This window comes from Balaenoptera ricei, chromosome 16 (assembly GCF_028023285.1).
Source record: "Balaenoptera ricei isolate mBalRic1 chromosome 16, mBalRic1.hap2, whole genome shotgun sequence".
NCBI classification, from domain to species: domain Eukaryota; kingdom Metazoa; phylum Chordata; class Mammalia; order Artiodactyla; family Balaenopteridae; genus Balaenoptera; species Balaenoptera ricei.
In genome coordinates this window covers 16,896,673-16,923,762 of record NC_082654.1, presented here as the reverse complement: position 1 = coordinate 16,923,762, position 27,090 = coordinate 16,896,673, and the positions used below count along the sequence as shown (strand labels likewise).

General features: G+C 40.3%; 1 protein-coding gene across 8 annotated transcripts in view; it reads right to left on the bottom strand.

Moving 5' to 3' along the window:
• The window catches only part of NRAP (nebulin related anchoring protein), a 69,735-nt gene extending 43,794 nt beyond the window's left edge, over positions 1-25,941 (bottom strand). For 2 of the 8 annotated variants that reach the window (XM_059901121.1, XM_059901123.1), the window contains exons 1-14: positions 25,684-25,941; positions 25,273-25,367; positions 24,612-24,699; positions 19,883-19,987; positions 17,338-17,442; positions 15,917-16,021; positions 15,101-15,205; positions 14,214-14,321; positions 13,831-13,935; positions 10,298-10,405; positions 9,210-9,326; positions 6,900-7,004; positions 4,472-4,579; positions 3,011-3,115 (exon numbers count right to left, since the gene is read on the bottom strand). In XM_059901121.1, coding sequence (XP_059757104.1) covers positions 3,011-3,115; positions 4,472-4,579; positions 6,900-7,004; positions 9,210-9,326; positions 10,298-10,405; positions 13,831-13,935; positions 14,214-14,321; positions 15,101-15,205; positions 15,917-16,021; positions 17,338-17,442; positions 19,883-19,987; positions 24,612-24,699; positions 25,273-25,367; positions 25,684-25,755 — 1,431 coding nt within the window. In that variant the 5' untranslated portion in view covers positions 25,756-25,941. The remainder of the gene's footprint in view (positions 1-3,010; positions 3,116-4,471; positions 4,580-6,899; positions 7,005-9,209; positions 9,327-10,297; positions 10,406-13,830; positions 13,936-14,213; positions 14,322-15,100; positions 15,206-15,916; positions 16,022-17,337; positions 17,443-19,882; positions 19,988-24,611; positions 24,700-25,272; positions 25,368-25,683) is intronic. The other 6 variants (XM_059901115.1, XM_059901119.1, XM_059901116.1 and 3 more) reach the window with 5 other exon arrangements.
• Between the last annotated feature and the right edge of the window lie 1,149 nt (positions 25,942-27,090).

Below are 27,090 nucleotides of genomic sequence, written 5' to 3'. Positions count from 1 at the left end.
AGTGCTTTACACATATTGATGCATCTAATCTTCCCAACCACTCCAGATAATAACCACTGTTATTATCCCTACCTCACAACATGAAAACTGAGGCACAGAGACCTGAAGTGACTTGCTCAAGGTCACCCAGCTAGTGTCAGAGTTAGGTTTTAAATCCCAGCAGCTGGCCTCCCAAAGTGGCTCCCAGCCTACACACTATAAATGTGGTTTGCCAAAGCTGGTGTGCTTGGAACTGTTACTTGTTATCTTACAGATGGACGAGGTGTTCCCTATAGCCAGAGCTAACTTTGTTTAGAGAGGGAAATGTATTCTGACTGACAAATTAGAAAAAAAAGAAAAAGACTTACAAATTAGCTTCTAGAACAAGATCTAGGAAAAGCAGAGTGTTCCAGATACTGGGCCACAGACTCTTTTGTTGGATTTGGAGAAAAAGAACAGCATTGTTTCAAGCTTTTTAGTTAATGATTCAAGGAGAAAAGTTTTTGCACTTTCTGAGTTTTGGACATGGGGTATTTAAGAAAACTAGGAAATATGAAGTCATTTCAATGTTAATCATTAATGAGATTACACTACAGTAGCTTCCTAATGCATTAAGTCAGAGGGAAAATTATCATCTCATAATAGAGTCTATTAGAATTCAGAATTATGCACGATAAAATGTCACAAAACTGTACTTTTAAAATGGTACATTCCTTCCTGATAATGTTACGTTAAGTATGTTGCAGAGTACAGTTACTTTGCTCTGCAGGACATAATTAACACTCTGCATGATTAATCATATCTTTGCAACATCACGGATGCTTGGTCATTGCTTCAGTCTACTTTCTGAAAGGTCCCTTTGCTGAGGGTAGAGTCTCATTTTTAATGCTATCAGTGTTTATAAAATCCATCTGAAGGGAATGCTCTCTAATTAAGGACCTGTGTTTGTTTATTTAATTTCATAGCTACTTGACCACCTTTAAGACTACCAGACAGAAATAGAGACCACAAATCTTCTTGTAAATGGATTCCCCAAACTTCCTGAATACTAAAGTCCCTTCATTAAGGGTGGTAAATTCAAATTCACACAGGAGCCAGGAAAATAAAGGAGATGAAGGTGATAAAAGCAGCTGCCACTCAGCCCCAGGCAATTGCTGCCGTGCAGGAACTAGGACCACAGTTCCTATGTGAACTCTCACAATTTCTACATATTGGTTCAAAAACAATTTTTTTTTAACACTGTGTGGCCAAACAAAATACCTCTGCAGCCTGGATCTGGCTCATGCGTTGCCAGTGTGGAACCTACCTCTGCTTCCAATTAATATTTCTAATCCAGTCTAGTTTAATTCACCTCTCCGACTTCCCCAGGACAGCTGACTATATTTCAGGTGCCTGGTTTGATCCACTGTCTTATACAGACAAACGTAACAGCAAGTCATTTTATAGTGGGAATACAAAATTGCAGAGCGCTCTCTTGTTTTGTTTGTGCTATGAAGCGTTTTTTCTAGAATTCTACTGTGAAAATTGGCATTCAAATTTTACAAGGTGCTCTTGATCCCTCAAGTTTCCCAGGTAATGTGTGCAGCCAAAAAAGAAACTTGGCTTTGGTAGCCAAGTTTAACCTTGAATTTCATTAAGGTGAAATGAATAAGTCAACTCGGGCAAACTTTCTGGGAAAAGGAAAAGCAAAATGTAGGCCCTTTGTATTCTTCTACTTCCCATCCCCTGCTTTATCACACGTTTGATAAGCCCCTTTCATCCATCAAACTATCATTTGCCAATGATTGGCCTTCTTTGTCCTGTAAACTGTTAGACGCCGGAGATGCCCAGCTGAACCTGACACTGCTCCTACTCTGAGCGAAAGGGAAAGAGATGCAAAGACTGATCTACCAATAGCAAAGCCCAAGTCAGCTGCTGAAGCTGTGCTGATCCAAAAGGAATGTGAAGGAAAGTAGCCCTGAGCATTCAATTAGCACGTCGAACGATACATTAAATTCTTGATTGATTGGAGATAACTTTCACTGACAACCATGATACCAACTCAGTTCTAAACCACCTTATGTACTTTTTAAAATAGTAGATAACTTTTACCTTTTTTCTTTGTACATTTCTGTATTATCTGAATTTTCTGAAATAAACATGTAGTAAAATTCTTATAATTAGGAAACAACAAATGTAATTAATTATACATATTTCATTGGAGACAAGCCAAACTATAAATAAATAAAACCACTGCTGCAATAAATTAGTGATACATATTATTCCACACATATTTCCTGAGCACTCCTGGGGAAAAAATGTAAGTCAATGTTACCATTTCCTCTCAACTTACAGCTATTTCAGTTTACTCCCTTTGGTCCTTAAACATACCACACTCCAAAACTTAAAAGAAAAAGATCATCATTGTTAGGGAATAATTACTTTAATGTGCTCAGCAGCAGACATAGTCCCCAAACTCTAAGAGGTGAAATGGAACCTTAGGATATTTTCAAGATGAAACCAGAGTTGTCCCCGCCTTATGTTGGAAATCTAAGAGTTTCCAAACGTGTATATACGGACTTCCTATCAGAAAAGAGTTCCCCTTTCTCAATCCCTTCCATCTCCTATGAACTGTTGTATCTTGTTTCTTTCCATCTTGCTGCCTAAGAATCACTCCACTGGCACTTCCCTGGTGGCCTGGTGGTTAAGAATCTGCCTGCCAATGAAGGGGACACAGATTCGATCCCTGGTCCTGGAAGATCCCACATGCCGCGGAGCAACTAAGCCTGTGCACCACAACTACTGAGCCTGCGCTCTAGAGCCCGCGAGCCACAACTACTGACGCCTGAACGCCTAGAGCCCGTGCTCCGCAACAAGAGAAGCCACGGCACTGAGAAGCCCGTGCACCACAACGAAGAGTAGACTCCGCTCACCGCAACTAGAGAAAGCCCGTGCACAGCAACGAAGACCCAAAGCAGCCAAAAAAAAGAATCACTCTACTGGAGGGAAGTGACAGGAATAAAGCAGAAAGGACTATTGGAAAAGGACGTACATCTTTCAAGGGAAACAGTTTCATTGTTGTCTGATAGGAAGGAGTCAGGGTGGCTGGGTAGTTGTAGTCGACAGCGTTATGTTTGTAACTGGCCTTGTAGGCAATCTGAAACACAAAGAAAAAAACAAGAAAAGAGAAATTAGTCTCCTCTCTCTTTTGACCTTGTTTGAATGTCATAAAAGAATCTTTTAAAAATAACCAGAAACAAAATTAATTCAGTTTCATCATCTCCAAGGAAAATTATGTTCACACTTTTGTTTTTAATTAATTTGAATTCTTCTTCTTAATTAATCTAAAATTAGTTAACGTCATCTGTAGCACATTTATTTTATCTTTCTTATTAATCATGGAACCCCTTGTAGTTTTTTGTTAAAAAGAAGCATTTGCAGACAAGTGTATAGCAAAAGAGCTTCTTGGGTGACCCCCAGAAAATAAATGAAAAGTCAAGAGTCTTCAGAGTATTTAAAAAGATTTTTAAAGGTCAAATTTGACATTCTCAAGTACAGGAAATTTGACGTTTGTATGTTTTAATAACGAAATCAGTTCCTTCTCAGTGTCCTTTACCTCCAAGATTTACAATTTGGCATTTGCAAACCTGTAAACTGAATTGACAAAGCCAAAGAGAGATTAATAGATCACATGCTATTGGGAAAAGAGGGTCCTGATCTATTTTGTTATGCCAGTATCTTGAGCAGTGCCTGGATACAGGAAGTCTTCAATGAACACTAAGATTGAATGAATGAATGAACCAATCAACCAACCAACCAACCAATTCTAAATAAATTGCAATGCTTTGGAAATTTGAAGCATTTCAAATGAGAATTATGCTCGTCCATTTCTCTTTATCTCTCAGAAACTGAAAGTTTTTCTCACACTGGATCAATTACAATAGATCTAAGTACTCTTCAAAGCAGAGAAAGTTGAGTTTAATAAATTGAAGCTTTTTTTTTTTAAAGATTTATTCATTGATTGATTGATTGATTGCTATGTTGGGTCTTCGTTTCTGTGCTAGGGCTTTCTGTAGTTGCGGCAAGTGGGGGCCACTCTTCATTGCGGTGCGCGGGCCTCTCACTATTGTGGCCTCTCTTGTTGCGGAGCACAGGCTCCAGATGCGCAGGCTCAGTAGTTGTGGCTCACGGGCCTAGTTGCTCCGCGGCATGTGGGATCTTCCCAGTCCAGGGCGTGAACCCATGTCCCCTGCATTAGCAGGCAGATTCTCAACCACTGCGCCACCAGGGAAGCCCTAAATTGAAGCTTTTAAAATTTTTCAAAGATTTTTTTACCTAGCCTTGGTTGCACTGATTAACATTTACAAACTCTTTTGGGTCAATCTTTACACAACAAAACACTGATTTTTTAAAAAGGGGAGGTTGAAAAAGAATTGGCTGAATTCCTTGTGCCCCACCACTCTCCACGCCAACAGACCCCCAGGACCTGAAGGCCCTTCACAACAGGACTCACGTTGCTTGCCAGGCTTCCAACTTTCAGAGCATGCAGCGTCCGTCTGTCCATCCCAACTCCTTCATAGTGGCCTCTCATGTGGTTCTGGTAGTTTTCTTTATATTTATTCTACACGGGAACACAAAACCTTCAACAAAAGCATTCTCTCCCCAACTCGCTGAAGATAAACTACTCATCTTAATGCACTAATCCAAAACCTAAATGATTAAATAGAACCTATTTAAGTATTCAGTGTGTCTCTGAATTAAAAGTAAGACAAACTTAAAAAAAAATAACTTAAAATTCAAGAAGTTGGGGTGAGACAAGCACACAAGCAAACATAAGATCTGATGCACCCAGACAGCACAAAACGGACCTGATTTTTTTTTTTTTTTAACATCTTCAGTTGTAAATATACCAGATTTTTCCAATGTGAAAACCCATTGCACAGGTGTGGAGCTTTCCAAGGACAACCACTGATCGTACAGGGGCTGCACGCAAGCCCCATGCTGGGGGTTAGTACACATCACTGCATGCTATGACCTCCATTTCTAAATATATGAGGAATAAAACCTCAGCTTTGCCAAAATCTGTGACTTATACATGACACATTGGTCACTACCACAACCATGTGAAATAACGATGTTATGTCCCAAATGCAGCTTACCAAACAAAGAACAAAACAAGAGGACAAGAAGTCATAAATAAGAAAAGGTGGGTAGCCTCTAATGAAGCTACATTAAAATCACCTCCCCTGGGAGGCCACGGAGTTTCCAGGCACTGAGAGTATTCCAACAGAATACTATTACTCTGCATCAGACGCAGTTCTACTTATCTCTGTTAATCTTCACAAGCACTCTATGAGAAGGAAGGAATTATTATCATCCCCATTTTACAGAGGGCAAAATGGCTCCAAGAACTAAACGTGCCCGAAGTCGGCCACTTGGCTAATTGTGGAGCCAGGTCCATCAGCTCCAAAGCTGGTGCTCTTAACCATGACATTTATGCAGAAGACATTCCTTACTGAGCCTCACGAAGTCCCAAGTGATTTTAAATTCTACTATTATATGCAGCTAAGCGGAAGTAAAATCTAATAAGAACCTGCAGTATAAAAAAACAAACAAAAAAACCAACTAATACTAAACTTTCTTTGGGTTATTTGTATGGAAATATGTTAATATAAATGTTTCAGACATTACATGAAATTTCTAAAAATCTTATATGTTCTGGTATAATGTTATAAGTCATAATTCTAGTTATTACTTTAAAATGTATATCTCAGAAATAACTAAATTTCCTTGTCAATTGCATTATTATGAACTTTCATCAAATCTTTAACCGTGGTCATTTTTAAGTCTTTTGTCATTTACAGACAGTTCTGGGTGTACTCTGATGCTTTCGCAAAAATGTTCCTATAAAAGGGTTTCATCTTCAAGGAATTCATGGAAAAGACTCTGACAAGTACAGGTTTCTGACTATACTCTGCTGAACTGAATGAATAAGCATTTTCAGAACCTTAATGGAAAACTGATGAATTCATAAAAGTGCTAACAAAAGATCAAGATGAAAAAAAAATTTAATTACATGGGACTGAGTGAACTGATGAGGATGATTATAATTTTTGTGACTTTCTGTTTGAATTAAAAAAAATCCCACAAGGACTCAGAGGCAAAAAATATACAAATCAACTTTCACTGCAAAGTAAAGGAGCTGTTACAGTGGAGGATTACTGGACTGAATGTCAATATTATGACACAGTATGAGTGTGTTTCATGTTTGGTAATTGCAATCATTGTTGCTTTTGTTGCGGTCATCCATTTACAGTGCTTGGTGTCAGTTTATTTATCTCTTGTAAAAATAAAATACAGTGTGTGTGTGTGAGTTGTGAAAAAAAAAATTGGAATTAGTAAAAATGAGGGCAACAACAACAACAAAAAGAAGTAAAATCATATAAACTAGTCCTTGATGTTCTCAAGGATACATCCCCAGACTTTGAGAATTTCCAAATCTGCAAATGCCACTCCAGCATATATCTGCTCACCTGTAAGATGGGGAAATAACACCTGGCTCCCTAGGTGACTGTGCAGGTCAACTGAGATCTTGTACTAATTTAAGAAGCACAAAGTCAAGTTGAGAGGGGACATTGCACACTCAGCCAGGCTCCCTCGCCAGCATTCACCAGTAGGAGCCAGATACTACTATACACGAAGGATGCAAGAGGACAAGTGCAGCCCTGAGGGCTCAAGGTCAAGTGCATGCCAGGGGATTTAACACTCCATGGACCAGCCCCAGCAGGCAATCTCTATCAAAACTCATAGTATTTGTGCCTAAGACGCCATGCTTCTCCAAGACACCCAGATACATTCACGTAGACTGTCTCTTAGGAGACCTAGAAATTAAGGTCATTAAAAAAAAAGCCCAAACAGACGTGTAGGCATTAAAAACTCACATCACTGGTGAATTTTGAGATCTTGCTCACATTCCTGAATTGAGGTGTTTCACAGTAGTTGATACTACGACCTTTACTACTTTCCAGATCCTTCTTATACTCCACCTTGGAAACCAAAACACCACATGCACAAGAGAACCAAACCCGAAGTCACTCTTGAAAATGTCACCAGGACTCGACTTAGGATATTTTTAGAAAACTTTCAACCCAAGATTTTAAAATACCAGGCATAGGATACTGTAGGTTAACAATATGTCTTTTCCTTTCAAATAGTGATAAGTAAATAATCAGTTTGGTTCTGAATGTTAAAAATATACAGCCACTTCCAAGAGTAAATACTTTAAGATTTCATATAGCTCAAAAAAATGGCAAAATGGTTTTAGAAATTCAGACAGTGGATACTCTTGGGGACAGGTGTCTGGACTTCTGGTCATGTCCTGTTTCTTGATCTGGGTGCTAATTACACAGATGTGTCCACTTGTGGAAATTCTTCCTGTTGTACACTTATGATATACGCACTTCTCTGTATGTATACTGAAGTAGAATTTAACCCAAAAAGTTACTTTACAAAAGAGTGTAATAAATGAGACCACTCATAGATGCAAAGTGTCTTCTAATTTTAAATGGCTAGTTGAGCTCCCCTGGGTAGCTAGATATAAGATGTGAGGCCATAGTTACTAAATAGACTGCAAGTCATCCCAGGTAGTTGGAGAAGGCAGCTGAAGGGTGATTACCATTAATAGAGGCCTGGCTGGTTTGTCTTACTAGAGAAACATAAGAGCAAAAAGAAATGGAAGGTTCCCTCGTGACCGCTTCCCAAAGGAAATACAACTTGTTATCATATCTTATAAAACATTTGGTGGGAATATGACTTTTAAAGTATGCAAGATGCATTGTAATGCTTACAATATGATACAAAATTTAAAAAGTATACAAAACTGTATATACGTTGAATTCTAATTCTACAAATGTATGTTTTTATATTCATATATTAGTTTATGATATATTCACATAGAAAGAGGTCAAAATGGTAACAATGTTATTCTTGGGTAGAACTACATTATCAGCAGTCTGGTTCTAGTTCTGTCCCTAAAAGTCTATCTGAACCAGAACAAGACACTTTACTTTTCCAGGCCTATGACAAAGCGAGGGCCTAAGATTGCAAAGATCCCATCTAGATCTAACGTCCTCTGAGTCAAAAGCAAGGTTCAGCAAACTTTTTCTGTAAATGACCAGACAGTAAATATTTGCCCCTTCGTGGGACATCCCATCTTTATATCAACTCTTGTAGCTCAAAAGCAGCCATAGATAATATGATGTGTTTCAATAAAACTTTATTTATAAAAACAGGCTGTGGGCTGGATTTGGCACTCAGGCCATAGTTTGCTGACCTCTGGCCTACAGCATCAGAATCATGTGGAATATTTGTTTAAAATGCAGGTTCCAAGGGCTCGGCACCCATCTACTACTTCAAAGTATCTGAGGTTGCTGATGAGGCCCAGGAAATGTCACCCTTGTGATTCTGAGCAATTAGAGCACCACAGGCTAAGGAACACTTTGGGGTAAAAGACTGACTCTTAGGGGTTAGAGAAGAAAAATGTTTTAGGAAATTTGCATATCCTTTTTTGAGTTTCAGATAACTTGCTAGGTGAGTCCTATGAATAGCCTGCCAAGAGGCTGACAACTCAAATGCCTTCAGGGTCCCAATAGGCAATGCAAACAGAGAAGCTACTATGAAGAAACTCCAGGACTTAAAAAGGATATGGGAAGCCAGAGGGGAGATTTCCTTGCCAAATAGTCCTAGCAATTATAAAAATCGTAACCACTGGGTAGGCCAAACAAAACACAGTCTCTGGCAGCCAGGTCAGCCTCTAAGGCAAGGGGAATTCATACGGCGGTACACACAACTTCTCAGAAACCTGACTACAATAATAAGAGAATGAGGGAGGTTCCACGTTCAAAACACTCCTATCTTTGATTTCCACTCTATAAGAATGACATATTGTTATAAAGCATGTCTCCTCCAGTATTCTGGCAACTAGAAATCTATTGCTGGGAACTTTGGAATAGCTACAGCCCTGTGAGAATTCTGGGAAGAAACTTTTGAACCATCAGAGAAAGATTTAATTGGTTTGATTCTAGGCTGTCTTGTGAATTGCTTTTTACTGACTATTCGTTCTTTGGGAACTGGTAACTCATGTGTAGTTTATGTGGTGTTACACGGAACTTTTCATTCTGGGGTCGCCCCTCCACTGTCTGTCGGAGATAAAGGAGGTGACAGCACACAGGTGAAACTGTCCCCATACGTACCTCACTCACAAGCTTGTTCACGTTCTGAGCCCACTTAAGAACCAAGTTGTCTTGGGCTGGGAGGGAATGATAATGTGCAGCGCCCTTCATCTTACTGAAGTCCTGCCTGTATTTTATCTGAAAGAAGCACACAAGGAGCGTCTGGAGTTGTTGTTTTCACGCTCCATGAGAGAAGTTACTCCACACTTACTTCACATTTAATGTCAACATTTATTTCATAGAATTTTCTGGAGGAAAAAATAATCACATGGGTTTTTCCTCCACTAAACTCCATAAACCACTTAGTGCCTTTTATATTAAAATTTTACTGCCCCCTTTCACATTTTTTACACTTTACATTCTAATTCTGCATGAAGAAAGGTCTCAAAATGATCATACCTAAAGGTATAATCCAAAACCCATTCTGCTCTTGGTTTTAACAATCATTTCTCTTCCAGCCTCCAGTGATGAATGTGTCTTTTACTTCCCCTCTCAGGGCAAAGTGCACTCTTCTAAGGAAATGGGTAATAACTGAATAGTAACAAAGTAAAGGAGAAGGGCAAAGGGGGTATGAAATGAATGCTGGGCTTCTGATTATAGATCAAGTTCAAGTTGGTGTAAGATCTGCAGTGTGCTTGTCACTTTACCAAGTTTGATTATAGCTTATCTTTCAAGGACTGCCAACTGGCTAACATTCTGCAAATAAAAATCATTTTATCAACTGGGTTACACTGAGTTTGATAATCATACGATTTATTTTAATCAGCTATTCCTCTGAAGTGCTCAATTTCTAAGATGGGTTATTTTGCAAAGACTCTCCTAACCCCAGCTTATCTAGCTGGACCGGTATGTGCACTTGCTTCAGCTGACTTCAAGTAAGTTGTGTGGTTTGTCCATGTCAGTCTCCTTTGAAGCAGATAAATGTGACCTAACAGCATGAGCCAAAAATGCAGATGTCAGAAATTTGGATAGGAATTGAGGGCTAACATTCTGCTTTGACTCAGCTCTGATAAATTTAACTGTATATAGGTTTCAGTAAGCACAGCCTTCAAAGTCTCATTTCTCCTCTGCTTCTGTGACTCTGTGGGTCGTCACGATGTGGTACTTACATCACTAGCGAGTTCGCTGGCTTTCTTGGCATTCTGATAAGCCGGGGTGATCATGGCCGGGAAGCTGCCCTTTCCTCTGTGCTCGCCATACTCTTCTGAGTAACCCTGCTGGGTCAATCAAAAAGTTTAATCAGTAATGCTCCACTCCTGGAATGGGTGGGGGATTAGCAATGATCTCTCCTAGAGCCTGTTCCCATGGAGGCCCGTCCACCTTGGAAATTCCTGTGATCACCCCTAAGAGCAGTAGCACGTGGTCGTTAAGGTGGTAGACACTAGAGGTAGACCCAGCACACAGTCAGCACTAAATAAATGGTAACTGTTATCACTAGCATCATCATTTCCATCAGATAAATCAAGATACTCTATGAGTCTCCTAGGCTCATGTATTTTGGAGTATTCATTTCTTAAATGACACCTGGAAAGTCCTTCTGTCTTCCAGTAGTCTCGAATGCCACCGTTCTCAGGCCCCTTAGCAGATCTATGCAAAGACACGTTGATATTCCACATACTGTCTCCCCCAGTGATGGATTCATTTCATTTACCAAGAAAGAGATATTATGTAACTATTTGAATTTTTGTAATTTGGCTGAAAAGACTTCAAATTGCAATAAGATGATCTCAGCTGGGACCAAATGTATATTTCAGACTAAGTATTACAATCTGAGTCTTAATTTCTTCCGTCCTCCTCCCCACATCACCCAGGCTCTCCCACAAAGGAGAACCTTCTCTCTCACGGAACTGTCATCACGTTACTAGTGTAAAACTTCCCCAGCAACCGGAGGTACTTCAAGACCCTGTCAGATGCTACCTTCTCTCCAGGGAACTCCTCCCTCACTCCCAGCCCCACCCCAGGCAGAATCAGCCGCTTCTTCATCTGTGTTCCCACAAATCTTGAACAGCCCTTAGTGTGCCTCCTTGGGCTCATGACTCCATCTCTCTCTGGCCTCCTCCAAAGCAGGGGCCTGCCCTGCTACAGCATCATGGCTCAGAGTCTAGCACACATACTCTCTTAAATGAAATAGTTGGGCCAAATTAGAATGTCCAGGCTTCCGTTTTATCCAATAATGACAACTGTTTAGCCTGAGTGCTCCTTTATGCTTGGCTGCCAGAATGTTCTGGGCCAAATGTAGTAAGTGAAAAAAATAATAACAACAAAGACTCTCAAATTCTTTGGTAACCTCCTTTTGCCCATTCTGCTTTACGGTTTGGAGTTGGCTTGTAGCTTCATTTTAACTTCTCTGCTTATGTGAATATATATTGTGTATGTAAATCTTTTTGAGACCCTTAATCCTATCGGGGAGTTGACAGGTTACAAATAACAGATTACACGGTATAGTCCATTAACTTAAAAAACTACTCGTTAAAAAGAAGAATGGGGACTTCCCTGGTGGCGCAGTGGTTAAGAATCCGCCTGCCAACGCAGGGGACACGGGTTCGAGCCCTGGACCGGAAGGATCCCACATCCCGTGCGCCACAACTACTGAGCCTGCACTCTAGCGCCCGTGAGCCACAACTACTGAAGCCCGCGTGCCTACAGCCCGTGCTCCGCAACAAGAGAAGCCACCGCAATGAGAAGCCCGTGCAACGCAAGGAAGAGTAGCCCCCGCTCGCCGCAACTAGAGAAAGCCCGCACGCAGCAACGAAGACCCAACACAGCCAAAAATAAATAAATAAAATAATTTTATAAAAAAAAAAAAAATGAAGAATGAATTGTTTGGTCTTTTAGGCACTACAGATATTTATAGTGTATCTGACTGTCCGCCTGCTTCTCTATCACTCCCTCCTACTCTCGCCCTGGTGAGTCACAGTCAATCACGGTGAAATGCCACAGGATATGGAGTCCTCTCAACTGACAGCTGCTGGCAGTGCTATCGAACAACACCCACTTTGATTCTTGTATTTGTTATTATCATGATTGGAAACTTCAATCAAAATGTCCTAATAATCAAGGTTCCACTATGATACTATGAAGTTACATTTCATCACTGTGTATAGACAGGTCTAGATACACACATGAAATTATATGCATGTGTTATAACTAGTGGCAGATAGGATAGTCCAAATTTAGAACAAAATACTTTTTGCTAAATATGGAAGCCAAATATTTTTTAAACAGACTTTTAAAAGTTGTCCTGGGCTTCCCTGGTGGCGCAGTGGTTGAGAATCAGCCTGCCAAGGCAGGGGACACAGGTTCAAGCCCTGGTCTGGGAAGATCCCACATGCCGCGGAGCAACTAGACCCGTGAGCCACAATTACTGAGCCTGCGCGTCTGGAGCCTGTGCTCCGCAACAAGAGAGGCCGCGATAATGAGAGGCCTGCGCACCGTGATGAAGAGTGGCCCCCGCTTGCCGCAACTAGAGAAAGCCCTCGCACAGAAACGAAGACCCAACACAGCCATAAATAAAAATAAATAAATAAATAAAACCAAAAAAAAAAAAAAAATAGGGAAAAAAAAAAAAAGTTGTCCTGAGCATTCTAAACAACATATTTACAACATGAAACCAATAAGAATGTATTTTCATTGAGTTTTAAGCACTGAGAGACCATTTAACTGACTTATCATGAAATTTAATAAAATGGCCTTTTAAATTCAAAACCAAACATTTTTGCTCAGATAGACATTTGCAAAAGGGTCAAAACCTATCTTCACGTGCATTTTAAGTTTCACATGAATATATCCCCAATATAAGCAACTAGGTTTTCTGAAGAAGAGAAGTAAGTTATTTGTTTCTTTTTATAAATTATGTATATTGAATGTCACATATGTTGTAAAGTCTACCCAGTGCCAAAAAATTTAAACAACTGTCAAATTAAGAAAGAAATATCACCCAAGCCCACTGAATGTACCCTTCCGGACACACGCTTGCTCTTCCAACATTCTTTACTTACAACCATGAAAAAATAATGTTCCCTTTTTCCCTTACAACACCTGTCTAGTACCAGAAAATCAGAGGGATGTGCAAATAAAATTAGCTGCAATTGTCACTCAACATTTTTACATCCTGCCAAGATGTAGTTCATTTAAGAAGTGAAATTGAGAAAAAGGGTTACTTTCTCTGGCATATTGCTTTATCTAGCAACCTAGATAAGAAATTCATTTTCTAAGAAAATGAATCCTGCTACTCAGTGAAGTGCTCAATATTTTTCAAGACATGCATTTTGATCCCTTTTGTGCCTATGCAGTGACAGGCTAAACACAGCCAGTCTTAGTCCTTGGGACTTTTCTTCAATGAATAGATGAGGATGCTTTATTCCTGGCAAACCCACCATTTTGATATTGGTCCTTTATTTTTAAAAAAGGAAAGAAAAAGTGCTTAGAGTCTGTTTTCCTAAGTGAGTCAAGTTGAGCCCTGTGTAATTGTTTGTTCGCTACTTTCTGGCTTGGAAATTCCACCTTCCATAAATAGGGCAAAGAAAAAATCACAGCCCAACCCCTGATTAAATAGTCATAGGTTGTGTCACAGGCTAGAGGGCTGCCAAACTGAGAAATGACCATCAAAAAGGGTCTCGCAGGACGTCATTTTATCACATACCTGGCCATACTGGTCCACATACTCCTTTGTCAATGCGCCCTCAGCTCCAGCAGCTGGACCAGCCGTTCCCTTCGTTTCTCTTTGATATTGTTGATGGTACCTCACCTATTTGAAGGGGAAGGACAAATTTAGCTTCTTATGCACAGAGGCCAGAACAGTAAAAAATGAATGTCTTGTGGAATGTTCTTTTTCTGCTTGGGTCTAGGGAATGTGTCTTAGACATAAAAGTGCCTCATCATTGTCCTGGTAAAACTGATTGAAAACTATGTAGGAAAGCTACTCCCTGTAAAAACGGAGACAAGGAGACAGGAAGTTGGACTCGCCAGGCCCAGGTAAATTCCTGCTTCCTTCCCTCCCATGAAAACATCGCCCTGGACACTTACATCACTTGCCAGCTCATTGGCTCTTTTGGCTATCTGATAAGCAGGTGTGGTCATAGCAGGAAAACTGCCTTTCCCTCTCTGTCGTTCATAGTCCTCTGTGTATCTCACCTGGAAAATGAAAACAAATTTTGAATCACATGCCACAATCCCACCATCTCCCAGGCAATCTGACTGAGAAGCCCTGCTCAGGGCTCCCATAGCACCCTGCACATCTCACATCGTCACAGCTCTTATGCAGTGTCGTTGGCTTAGAGCTTGATGGACCCTGTGTGTCTTATTTACCATTTTATTCCCAATACCCAGCTCACTGCCTGATACGTGGAGATGCTCAATGTAGAATTCGACACATACTTGTGAGCACCTGCTGTGGACCAGGGGTGAGGCCAGGCAGAGCAACAAGGCTTCTGCCCTCGAGGAGCTGCCAGTCAAGTCTGGGGGATGAAAGAGGCTTCTCAACCCAAGTCAAGTGGAAGCCACTTGTTAAGCTGAACCTGGATTCGTGCTTAAACTTCCCACTCAGAGCAATACTAAGTTCCCAGTCTTAGTATGCCATGGAGCAACTGGGCTATGAAAAGGCAAATGGAAGAAATTCTTCAGAAGTTATCTTCTACAATTTGCAGTGACAAGGAGAGACTTCTTTAAGATTAATCAGATATACCTGGCTTGTTACTAATACCGTGTAAACTTTCCTCTCTAAGGAAAAGTTTTTGCAAGGTCTGTGCTAGCTGCCAAATCTGACCTGACCCTCCTTGACCTTAGAAAGTTCTTCCTGGCCCCCGCACAGGATTGAGATGCCGCCTGCATTCTCCCTGCCTCCTCCTCCACATAAGGAAAGAATGGGGAACCTTAAACGAGAATCACTGCATCTGGCCTCCATCATTTCTTACATCACTTTGAAGCTGTCCTGCCGCCTTGGCCCGGAGAAGCTCAGGGGTATCCGCCACTGTGCTGAACCTGGAGATGTGTTCGTCATGCCCTCTCTTGTACTCCACCTGGTGAGGGGACAGCATAGAGTCAAGGTCACACCCAACAGCCTTTATAGGACCTCTCCTTGCAGCCGTCCGGCAGCTACACCATCGGGCAACACTCAACACAAACATATGGCAAGTCTTTCTGGTTTGTTCTACGGGCTCCTCTCCAAAAAGCATCAATGCTCTTGTGTTAAGTCCAAGAGAGTGCCAGGAACTTATAAACATTAACAAATATTCATTCATCTCCATAACAATCACATAAGGCAGGACTATGATTTTCCCCATTTTACAGAAGAGCAGCTGAGGAACAGAAAGGTTAAGTAATTTGCTCATGGTCCCACAGGTACTAAGTGAGAAAGCCAGGATTCAAATCCCAACATTCCAGCTCTAAAATCTGAGCTCTTAACCAACAAGTTGTGCTACTCTTCAGGAGGTTCTACCATCCACTTAATAAAAATCAGTGTCCTTAATGCTAACGCCACCACAAGAAATTATTTGGGACAGTCTTGGGGTGAGCTACAGGGTCTTCTCTCCATGTGATAGATGAGGCCCAAACAAGGCACAGAGAGTGAATGATAGGGAAAAGATAAGAACATAGTTTTCTCCATAATATCACACTAAGGGTACCTACTGCCCCAAAGCACTCTCCTTTTGGATTTTATCTGAATCCCAGGGGTTGACTAATGACAAACATTAGCGTAATCAGTGGTGAATAAGCACTAAGACACTCACTTGGCTGGCCAGCTGGTTGGCTATCTTGGCCCTTTGATAAGCAGGTGTGATCATGGCTGGAAAGCTGCCCTTGCCCCGCTGTTGTTCATAGTCTTCTGTGTACTCCTGTTGGTCAGACCAACGTCAGCATGAGAACCAATAGGAAATCCAATGAGAACGAATAAAACTGCAATAGCAAGCATCATCAGAACCAATGCAATTGGATGTATAAGATACTTGGAAAATATTGCAGTCACCTGGAATAAATTTGAAAATGTTATTCACTTGGTGATTTAAATAACACCTTCAAGGCTGAAGAAAGCATATTTCCCAGGTCAAAGGGTTTCTCCTTCAATGTTTATATTCAACTATGTGGAACCTGGCACAACCCAAGGGATGCCCTTTAACTCAAAGGCTTGTGTGATAATGCAGCAATTATTATGCAGAAGACTTTCTGGTACTAGAGACAGTTCTACAGCACTGGAAGTGAAATGTCTGCTCTTCTTTGCTCCTAACTTTTGAGTATCTCTGATGGTCTGTTTTCCACCTTAGCAATTATATTTCTGTTGTCTTCTTTCCATTTGCTAAAGAAAAGTTACTAAAGACTAGCAATATTTTCCAGAGTGGTTTCTTCAAAGGGTAGGTGCCCTGGGTATATGGAGAGGACTAGAGGGTACTGTGTGCAGATCACTAAGGATTTCCATAATCTGGGCTAAGATTGCCTTTTCTACGATGAAAACCTACTAAGATCTCTCTTACGGTGCTACAGGTCAGAAATCTAAAATAGGGCATCAGGGCTGATTCTTTTTGGAGGCTCTGGTGGAGAATCCATTTCTTTGCCTTTTCCAGCTTCTGGAGGCTGTCCACGTTCCTTGGCTTATGGCCCCAAACAGTTTTGACCTCTGCTTCTGTTGTCACATCATCTTTTCTCTGACTCTGACCCTCCTGCCTCCCTCCTTATAAGGACTCTTGTTACATTCGGTCCACCCTAATAATCCAGGATAATCTTCCTATACTCACCTTAATTAGGAGTTTGGGTTTAGCAGATACAAACTACTACATATAAAATAGATAAACAACAAGGTCCTACTGTATAGCACAGGGAACTATATTCAATATCTTGTAATAAATTATAATGAAAAGAATCTGAAAAAGAATATATATATATACATATAAATGTATGTATATGTATAACTGAATCACTTTGCTGTACATCAGAAACTAACACAATATTGTAAATCAACTATACTTCAATAAAAAAGAAAATTCCTTACCATAATCATATCTGTAACATCCCTTTGGCCAGGCAAAGTAGCATATACACAGGTTCCAGGGATTAGGACATGGGAATCTTTCGGGGAGGGCCGGTATTCTGTCTACCACAATCTTAAAATAAAGGAATATTCAAACTAATTGCTAAAGTAACTTTCCAGGACCCTTACCTCACCCAGTGACTTTCGAGCCTTAGCCATCCTTACAACTTCAGCGTCTGGCAGAGCTCCTGGGCGCCAAGCCTTCCCTTCCCCATATCCAGTCCAATAGGCTCTCTACAGAGGAAAAACACAAATGTATACAAACACACACCCCACACATTTGCCTGGTAAGATCCCCCTACCTACCCCACCCTCCCGGCAACACTCACATACATTGTCAATATAAGATAGAAAAAATAGACATTCTCTAAAAGCTATAAACTCCTCTTGCTTTATGGAAGGTCTCACCTAACCAGAATGTTCATTTTTTTTCAAACTAGAAAATAACCTAATATCCTAAATAACCAAACTTTCTGAGATTCACTTATATCATAGAAGAGTTCCAAATGTAACTTAACATTTCTTTGCTCATTATTGCACCAAGATGGGCAGCGGGGAGTTGCTGTGGACAGGCCATCTGAGACTAATCAGCACTATTCAGCCAAGCTTCAAAAACCTGCTACCTGTTGCGTGCCAAGCATTAGATTAAGCAGTTAACACTAGGAAAAGAAAATCAAAAAAGAAAAAAGAAGAAGAAATCAAAGTTTCTCTTTTAAGATACTTGTAACCTATCTATGGAGATAAAACTAACATATGAAACAATGAGCTATTAGGGAACATTTGTGTGCTTAAATGTACTGTATTGAAGATAAAACACAGTGAGAGTCTTGAAAAAGCAATCTGTATATGATGGCCCCTGTTTTGGACAGGAATTTGAGCTGGTCCTCCAGGGCTAAGGTCAGTTGACAGATGATGCAAAGGGAAAAAGAAAAACATCTACTCTAGGAGGTCAGTTCCATGAAGGCAGGGATTTTTATCTGTTTTGTGCACTGATGTATTCTAGTAGCCTGGAACTATGCCTGGCATATAATACTCAATAAATATATGTTGAATAAATTCTCGGAGTGGGAACTTCCATGAATAAAAGCATGAAGGCAGTGATAGGCTTCATGTGAAAGACCATGAGGAGGTGGGTTTGATTGGAATTGGGAGTAAGGATGAGGAACCAAGTGGGCTGGAGGTGGGGCAAGTTGCACAGACCATCTTTTGGCGATCTGGAAAGACAGATAATTCACATGTGAAAATATGCTCAACTACACTCCCAATCAGGGAAGTTTAAATTCAAACAACAAAATACAGGTTGTTAAAACTTTTATCTGGTAATACCAAGTGTTGGTGAGTCTGTGGGAAACGGGTATTCTCATACTCTGCCTGTGGGAATATAAAATGTATAGCCATTTTAGACAGAAATTTGACAGTTTGTCCATTAAAATTAAAAAGGCACAGACTCTTGATCTAGCAACCTCATTTTCCATTATCTATTCTAGAGAAACACTCACTGTGTCCAAAAGAGGTCTTGCACAAAGGTGTTCACTGCAAATTCATAACAGAAAAAAAATGGGAATAACCCTGCCCATCAATAAGAAAGCATGATACATCCTCTCTTAATGATTGCACCCATGATCTACCCACCTACAACAGCTTAAAAGGTTGCTGACATAGAAACATCTCCAGGGTATTTGTTGAGCGAAAAATGCAAGTTGTAAAACAATGCATATTGTTTCACGGAAAAACAAAATTATACATTTCAATAGAAATATACATCTATAATTTTCCATAAGAAATGCTAGCTGATATTTATTGTGCCAACCAGTGTTCTAAGATCTTTACATTTATATACTCTTTTAATTTTTACAATAGTTCTGTGAATCAGGAACTGTTTGAAGTTCACTTAAAAATTGAACTTAAAGAAAGCCAAAGAAAAGAATGGTTAAATAACTCATTAAAGGTCCTTCAATAAGTGGCAGTAGTCATATATAAATGTAAGTAACAAAAAAATAAATTATATGGATATTAATTTGTAAATGAGGAGAGAGAGTCTGGAAGGATAACCCACAAGACTGACAGCAATGGGTACCTCTACAGAAGGAACTGGGATTGGAGATAGTGGACAAAGGGTTAGCTTTGCACTGTTTGGACTGTTTTATGTAGGTCATTAAAAACAAATGGCTGTGGAATTTTGAAATGATGAGGCTGTCAATAGAGAATGACCACAAATTCTCAGGTGATGGGAAGAGTAAATCAGAGACAAGCAGGAAGATGTGTGTGACCGATGTCACATGACAGGCTGGAGAGGGGCAAAGCCAGGAGAGGGAAGGTCCTCACAAAGGTCCAGGCAGGAGATGATGGGGCTCAGAGCTGGGAGAGTGAAATGGGAGGGAAGGGGTGGAGCTGAGTGAAGGGTCAAGAAGAAGAAAAGGCAGCCTTGGTTTCCAGCCTGGTGGCTGATCCCAGTGACAGAAACACAGTGGTTGGAAGGGAGAAGTCAGTGAGCTTGGACTGGAGCAGGTTTGGCTGGGGTGATGCTGGGTCTTCTGCAGACAGCTGGAATTACAAACTGGATAAAAGAAAGTGTAACCAATGCCCTCTAGAAGTAATACTGATAATACATTTCATTTGCATAGTGTGTCATTCTTTTCTCTGTTTCCAAAGCCATTTATAACTCTTCCTTCACCTCATCCACCAATGGTTGCCTGTTAGGTGCAGTCGCCCCATCCTTGGATTTCATGTCCCAGTGAAAAACCGATTTAAATCGTTTGCCATCGTCTTCGTCATCGATCTGCACAATGAAGATATTATCAGTAATGTTTCCATCAGAAAAGAGAAAGGAAACAAATGATATACAGCTAAACTGGGGCGGGGATCCTAAGTCTCAACTGCAAAGCATCTTAACTGCACTACAAGCCACAGCTGTCAGTGTCACCACCAGCTTCATCTGTACCACCAGCCAAAGGGCACACAGAAAGCACCTGCTGTGTGCAAAGCTCTATTTAGCAGTGCAGTTAAAAAGGCAACATCTCTACGAGCTAATCACACAACACCAAGTGTTCAGCTTAGAAAACATTAGACATTAGAGCAGTTATTCTTAACTTTGGCCTGTGCAACACCCAGGGAGCTTGTTAAATGCTGGCTCCCCAGATTCATGTAGGTGTTCTCCTATGCTTTATAATTTCACCTTTCACATCTTGATCTATAACACACCTTGAGTTAATTTTTATGTATGAATAAGATATCAAGGTTCATTTTTTTCTACGCAAGTGTCCAATCGCTCCGGTACCATTTATTTAAAGATCATTCTTGCTACATTGAAATGCAGTGGTGCCTTTGTTGTAACTCAAGTGACCACATACGTGCAGCTCTATTTCTGGATGTTCTATTGTTTTCTACTGGTCTGTCTGTCCATTCTTACACCAATAGTATGCTGAGTGAATTACTACTACTTTTATAGTAAGTCTAGAAATCTGGTAACCTAAGTCCATTGATTTTGCTCTTCAAGACATCTTGGCCACTCTAGAATCATTGTATGTACATATCAATTTTAGAATCAGTTTGTCAATTTCTATGAAAAACACCAGGATTTTGGCTGGGATTGCACTGAATGTGTAGATCAATTTGAGGAGAACTGACATCTAACAATATCTTCATGACTTTGGAATAGGCAAAGATTTCTTAAGGAGAACATAAAAAGAGCTAATAACAAAAGAAAAAAATCAGGTCTTAAGTCCAAACCCAGATATCATAACGTATGAGATCCAAGATGGGGCCCAGAAACCTGCAACTTTAACAAGTTGAAGTTTAAGTCATTAATTTTACAGGTGAGGAAAGAAGCTCAGAGAAGAGAAATGAACTTATTGAAATCATTCAATGATTTAGCAGAGCCAGGTTCACAATCCAGGAATTCTAGTTCCCTGTCAAGGGCACTTTGTCTGGGCTTGCTTAACACTGCACTAATATGTATACTTTAAAATAGATAAATTGAGAGATCTTAACATGTTTTTTCCCTTGGATTTTGAGAAACTACCACAAACATTACACAGACTCAAGGCAAAGTTTCTTGTTGGCGGCTCCACTGATATTTGAGGCCAGTTCGTTATTTGTTGGGGAGGACTGTCTAGTGCATGGCACTACGCTGACCAGGATAGGTGGTCTCTATCCACCAGATGCCAATAGTATTCCTACCTTCCTAGTTCTGACCCAAAAAAAGTCCCCAGACATCACCTGGGGGGCAAAACTGCCCTCCTTGAGAGCCATTGACTTACGGAATCAGAATCACATGACCAAAATAAACAGGAAGCCATATCTGCTGCCCCGTCTCACAGGACAAATCCATCATGGGGCGGGGGGTGGCGGTGGGGGCCGTGCCTGCCTCCCCAGAGACCTTTCACAGGACTCGTGATTATTCAGAGGAAGCAGGAAGAGAGAAAAAGCCGTAACTGTTAATAGTGGGGTAAGGAAGCATTAAGGGCTAAAGTTCATTCTCCAAATAGAAGGGAACCCAGATGTTCTATTCTATTAAAAGTTCCATTCACACCTACCAAACAGGAAATTTTTTCTTAGTAAATATTTATTTATTCATTTACTTTTTAAAGAATGACATTTAAAATACAGAAAAATGTCAACCTCCTTCAAATGCCAACTTAAAATCTTTACTTTTGTCGTTCATCACCATTACTGAAGCATCCCTTTCTTTCCTTTTTTTTAGCATGTGCACCATGAATCTGTTTTTTTATTCAATTGGCAAAGTCTCTCAGAGAAGAAAAGGGAGTAAGAAAGTAATCCACCACACTCCCTAGAATGGTTATAAGATCTGGGGCCGTGGGGACTTCCCTGGTGGTGCAGTGGTTAAGAATCCGCCTGCCAATGCAGGGGACATGGGTTTGAGCCCTGGTCTGGGAAGATCCCACATGCCGCAGAGCAGATAAGCCCATGTGCCACAACTACGGAAGCCCTTGCACCTGTAGTCTGTGCTCCACAACAAGAGAAGCCACCGCAATGAGAAGCCCTCGCACCGCAACGAAGAGTAGCCCCCGCTCGCTGCAACTAGAGAAAACCCGCATGTAGCAACAAGACCCGACGTGGCCGAAAATAAATAAGTAAGTAAATTTATTTAAAAAAAAAAAAAGATCTGGGGCCTAGAACGGACATCGTTGTCCATTTGATTTTTTCCCTGGTGGGAAAGGAGGAGAAAGGGGTCTCAGCAGTCAATTGTTCAGTACACACACACACACGCACACATATGCATGTACACACCCACACATATGCGTGTACACACATGCACACATACGCATGTACACACATATGCATGTACATACACATGCATGTAAACACACATCCACCATACACACAGAGATAACACACATATACGCATACACACATACACACACCACACACATGCACAGATGTGCACACAGATATGTATACACATGTACATATACATACACACATGCATATGCACCATGTACACACATATGTATACATGTGTACACATATTCACACCTACATACACACATACATACACTCTCCATATGCACACATACATTTTTATACACATACACATATATTTACATAGATGCGAACAAATACACACACACAGGCTTCCTGAGAAGCTCACATCACTGTCTGTGGCTGGAAACAGAGCCAGCAATGATCTTGCTCCAGGTCGGGCCTGTCATACAAGTTAAAAGAAAGTGAATCCACTACCACCTCAAAAAAAGGTAAATACTTTGTGACCTGTTGTAAGAGCGTAAGGGGGACATGCCAGTCGACACCTCACATAGGACGAAAGATACAGACATTATGGATCTTTTTGTAATAAATACAAATAGTACTCTGATGTATAAGTACGTCTCCTTGTGTTCAGTCTGTCAAACTCTGGCCCCAGAACTGCAGTAAACTCTGGATGTTTGTAAACATAAGTAAGTGCTTTTTTTTTTCCTCCTAGAGAGTTTGCCACCCCCTAGGTACATGGGAGCAGACCAATGGAGCAGTTTAGGATACAGGTCCCAGAGTGAGATAGATCTGGATTTGTGCCCATTGAACTAGCTGGGTAAAACTGGGCAAGTTACTTAATCTCTCTGAGCCTCAGCCTCCCCAACTGTAATATGATAATATTACAGAGGGCTCTTGTGAAGAAAAAGTGAGATCACACAGATAAAGGGCCTCAAAGAGTGTCTGGCACTCTATCGAACTGAGAGCTAAATTCAGTATTGATTGTAATTTTGTGTAGTTGCCCTTAGACAAAAAGAGATGAAAACAAACAACAACAACAACAAAAACCAAACAAACAGAGATGAAAGCAAAATCCTAAAAGAATTAGCCTTCTCAGTAATCTAGGATGGCTTGTGAATTCTTAAGGCTTGTTAATCCTTAGAAATCAATGACATATGAACAACTCTCTGAGCCTCAGTTTCCTCACCAGTAGAATGGGATAAAAATAGTATTTACTTTATTGGACGTAATGTATTAAATGAACTGACTGTACAGTAAATATTATATAAGCTTGTAAAAAAAATAATAAACTCACAATTGGTGCAAAGCATTTAGTGAAATAAGCTACTTGGCAGTCTGTGTAGAGAGCCACATGATAATGATAAGCTCAATCTAAACCATTTTCTTGAGGAGGACACGGCCTGGGCAGGCCGGAGAGTCAGGATGAGGTAAGGTAACATGAGGAAGGCAGATTACTAGAGAGCCTTCCACCTCATGTGTCATTTTCTAATTTTAGAAAGCTGCTAGCTCCATCCCAAAAAACAACTTGTTGTGGAGCATGGGGGAGGGAAGTGAAATGACTCATCATTTTAATAAATGCAGGCATTTAATCAACAGTTATTTGACAAAACTCTACTGTTGGTTTTTCAAAAGAGCTTGGTTTATCAATATGGCCTCCTGGTCTATCCAAACATCAGTTCCAAATCAAAATATCTTTGACCTACCGCTACCCATAGGGAAAGAGATCTTAAACACTGCAAATAAACTGAAACACTACTGAATTCGGAGAGATTTAAGAGTACGGAACTAGAAGTTTCAATGTCTGTACCAAAATATCATGGGGAAAGAAAGGAAAGGCCTTTGTAATACTTTCCAACTATATAAACTTTGTTTTATGTATTAAGCACCTAGTGTATGCACAGCCTATTGCATCAAGGTGTCCAGAGCTAGCAGACACAGAGAGATTAAAATAGATACAAGGATCTCAGATATTCAAGCTAGATTATCCTGTGTATTGGCCTCTATGTTGTGGTAGGGCAAATAGCAATATTTGTTATTTAAATATACTTTGCTTGTATATGTGGAGAAAATGGGCAGGTTCACATCTAGGCAGAGACACTTAAAAACCTAACAGGTTCCTGAGCTAAGAAATCTTCTTTAAAGGCTATTTTGAAATTCAAAATTAAGTAACTTACCCCACAAATGGCCTCTGGAGATTTCCTCACATTTAGATTTAATGGAGTGTGACAGACACTTGTAAAAGTGTTGTTCTTGGGGTTATGGCTACAAAAAGTAGATATAAACCAAAATTAGAACTGTACTTTATCCAAGATGACTGACTATTCTTAAAGGCAGAGTCATTTTTTATCAAAAATATAAAACTTAATAATTAAATTCAAGATTTTCCAGGCAATGCGTCCTAAAGAAAACAAAGGCTAACCAAATAAATTCAACCTATTTAACTTAAAGACCAAATTTAACTGGAAATGATCACTTAAAAACTTTCTGAAGAAATAAAAAAGGATTCTGAAATTTTTTAAAAGAAAACGTTTTAAAGCTTCATGCATATTCATGGAAATTACACTGTTCTGCACAATATTTAATACTTTGACATGAGGTTGTAGTGGATAGATTTGATCTTTTACTTATAAGAAATCTGAAATTTTCAACTTTCTGTCCATTGCATAAAATCCCGTCTTAGGTCTCTGTAATGATTGTATGGAAGTAAAAACTTTTGAGAAGGCATTTCTTGGATTTAACCCTGGAGTGTGTGATTTGAACCTCTGGTTGGCTACTTGTTTAAAAAAAAGATAAACACAACTCAAGAGGTGGTGGGAAGAAGCGTCAAACACTTACGCATGACAGTATGGCTTTTTCTGGTGACTCACAAAGTTATTAACCGACAGCATCATCTTGCAAATTTCACAGTGAAAACATGCTTTGTGCCATATCTAGAAATCAAACAGAAAAGATTTAGCAAAATTACCTTTTTTTTTCAGACTCAGTATTCTTAATATATTTCAGGGTAAAAAAAAATGAGCTTTAGGGATAAAATGGTGATAAAACACACACACACGGCTACGATACATAAATGAATAAAAAAAAATTGAGGCAATACAGGAGATGTAGCTAGAAATGGGTAGAAATGAAGAAAGGTGGGGAAAGCGTCTTATTTTGGTGGTTTAAAAAAACCCACATGTCCACATGTGAGAAGATAAATTTCTCATGTTTGTTATGATTCCCAAAGGCCAAGAAAAGTCTACTGACCTGGTCTAGACAGCTGATCTTCTCAGCAGGGTATACTCCGTACCCACACCTGGAGCAAGCTTGCACATTCATCTTGAAGTCCGAAGAGAGAAGACAAAGATAGGTAACAAGGAAGAAATCCAAGGAGAAGCCCCAGTCTAGTTGTTCAAGTCTCCAAAATCCCGACCCCTAGTAAATTTCTGTGGGCACCCTGACCGTTCAGAATCCAACTTCCACTTTCCTTTGCTGACCTTCTAGTTTGAAGTCAGCAGCTGGATGGTTTTTAAAGCTGCCACTTACTCAAAGGGCTATTTTGGCAACTCTGCTCAGCACGCATGCGCCTGGGAAATGAGGTGGAGGTATTCCTAGCTGACACGCTTCTCTAAATAGAAAAGTGAACTCACACCAGCATCACGTTTATGTGGATGACCGAATCCTCGTGTATGATCAGGCAGCATGTAGTCGTTTAACACTAGCTGTGATCATAACCCAAGAAAAGAACTCGAAGGCATTCACCACACCCTCATCCAACGACCAAATGAGAAAGCTGGCTCTGTGAGGCCTGTGACTAAAGCAGAAAGTCCAGCTCCCCCCGCAAAAGAAAATAAAACAGGATTGATTCACTCCACAGGAGGGTAAATACCATATTTGAAATTTAGCCTTGTCTACTAAAAATGTTTACTATTAGTCAGCCATAAAAAAGAAATAATGCTATTTGCAGGAACATGGATGAACCTAGAGATGATCACATAAGTGAAAGAAGACAAAGAAAAAGATAAATACCATATGATATCACTTATATGTGGAATCTAAAATACAACACAGGGCTTCCCTGGTGGCGCAGTGGTTGAGAATCCGCCTGCCAACGCAGGGGACACGGGTTCGAGCCCTGGTCCGGGAAGATCCCACATGCCGCGGAGCAACTGGGCCCGTGCGCCACAACTACTGAGCCTGCGCGTCTGGAGCCTATGCTCTGCAAAAAGAGAGGCTGCGACAGTGAAAGGCCCATGCACCACGATGAAGAGTGGCCCCCGCTTGCCGCAACTAGAGAGAGCCCTCGCACAGAAACGAAGACCCAACACAGCCAAAAATAAATAAATAAATAAATAAAATTTTTAAAATCCTTTAAAATACAACACAAATGAACATATCTATGAAACAAAAAAAGACTCAGACATAGAGAATAGACTTGTGGTTGCCAAGGGGAAGGGGGGTAGGAGTGGAAAAGACTGGAAGTTGGGGATTAGCAGAGGCAAACTATTATATATAGGATGGATAAACAAGGTCCTACTGTATAGCACAGGGAACTATATTCAATATCCTGGACAAACCATAAAGGAAAAGAATATGAAAAATATATATGTATATATATGTGTAACTGAGTCACTTTGCTGTACAGCAGATATTAACATAACATTGTAAATCAAC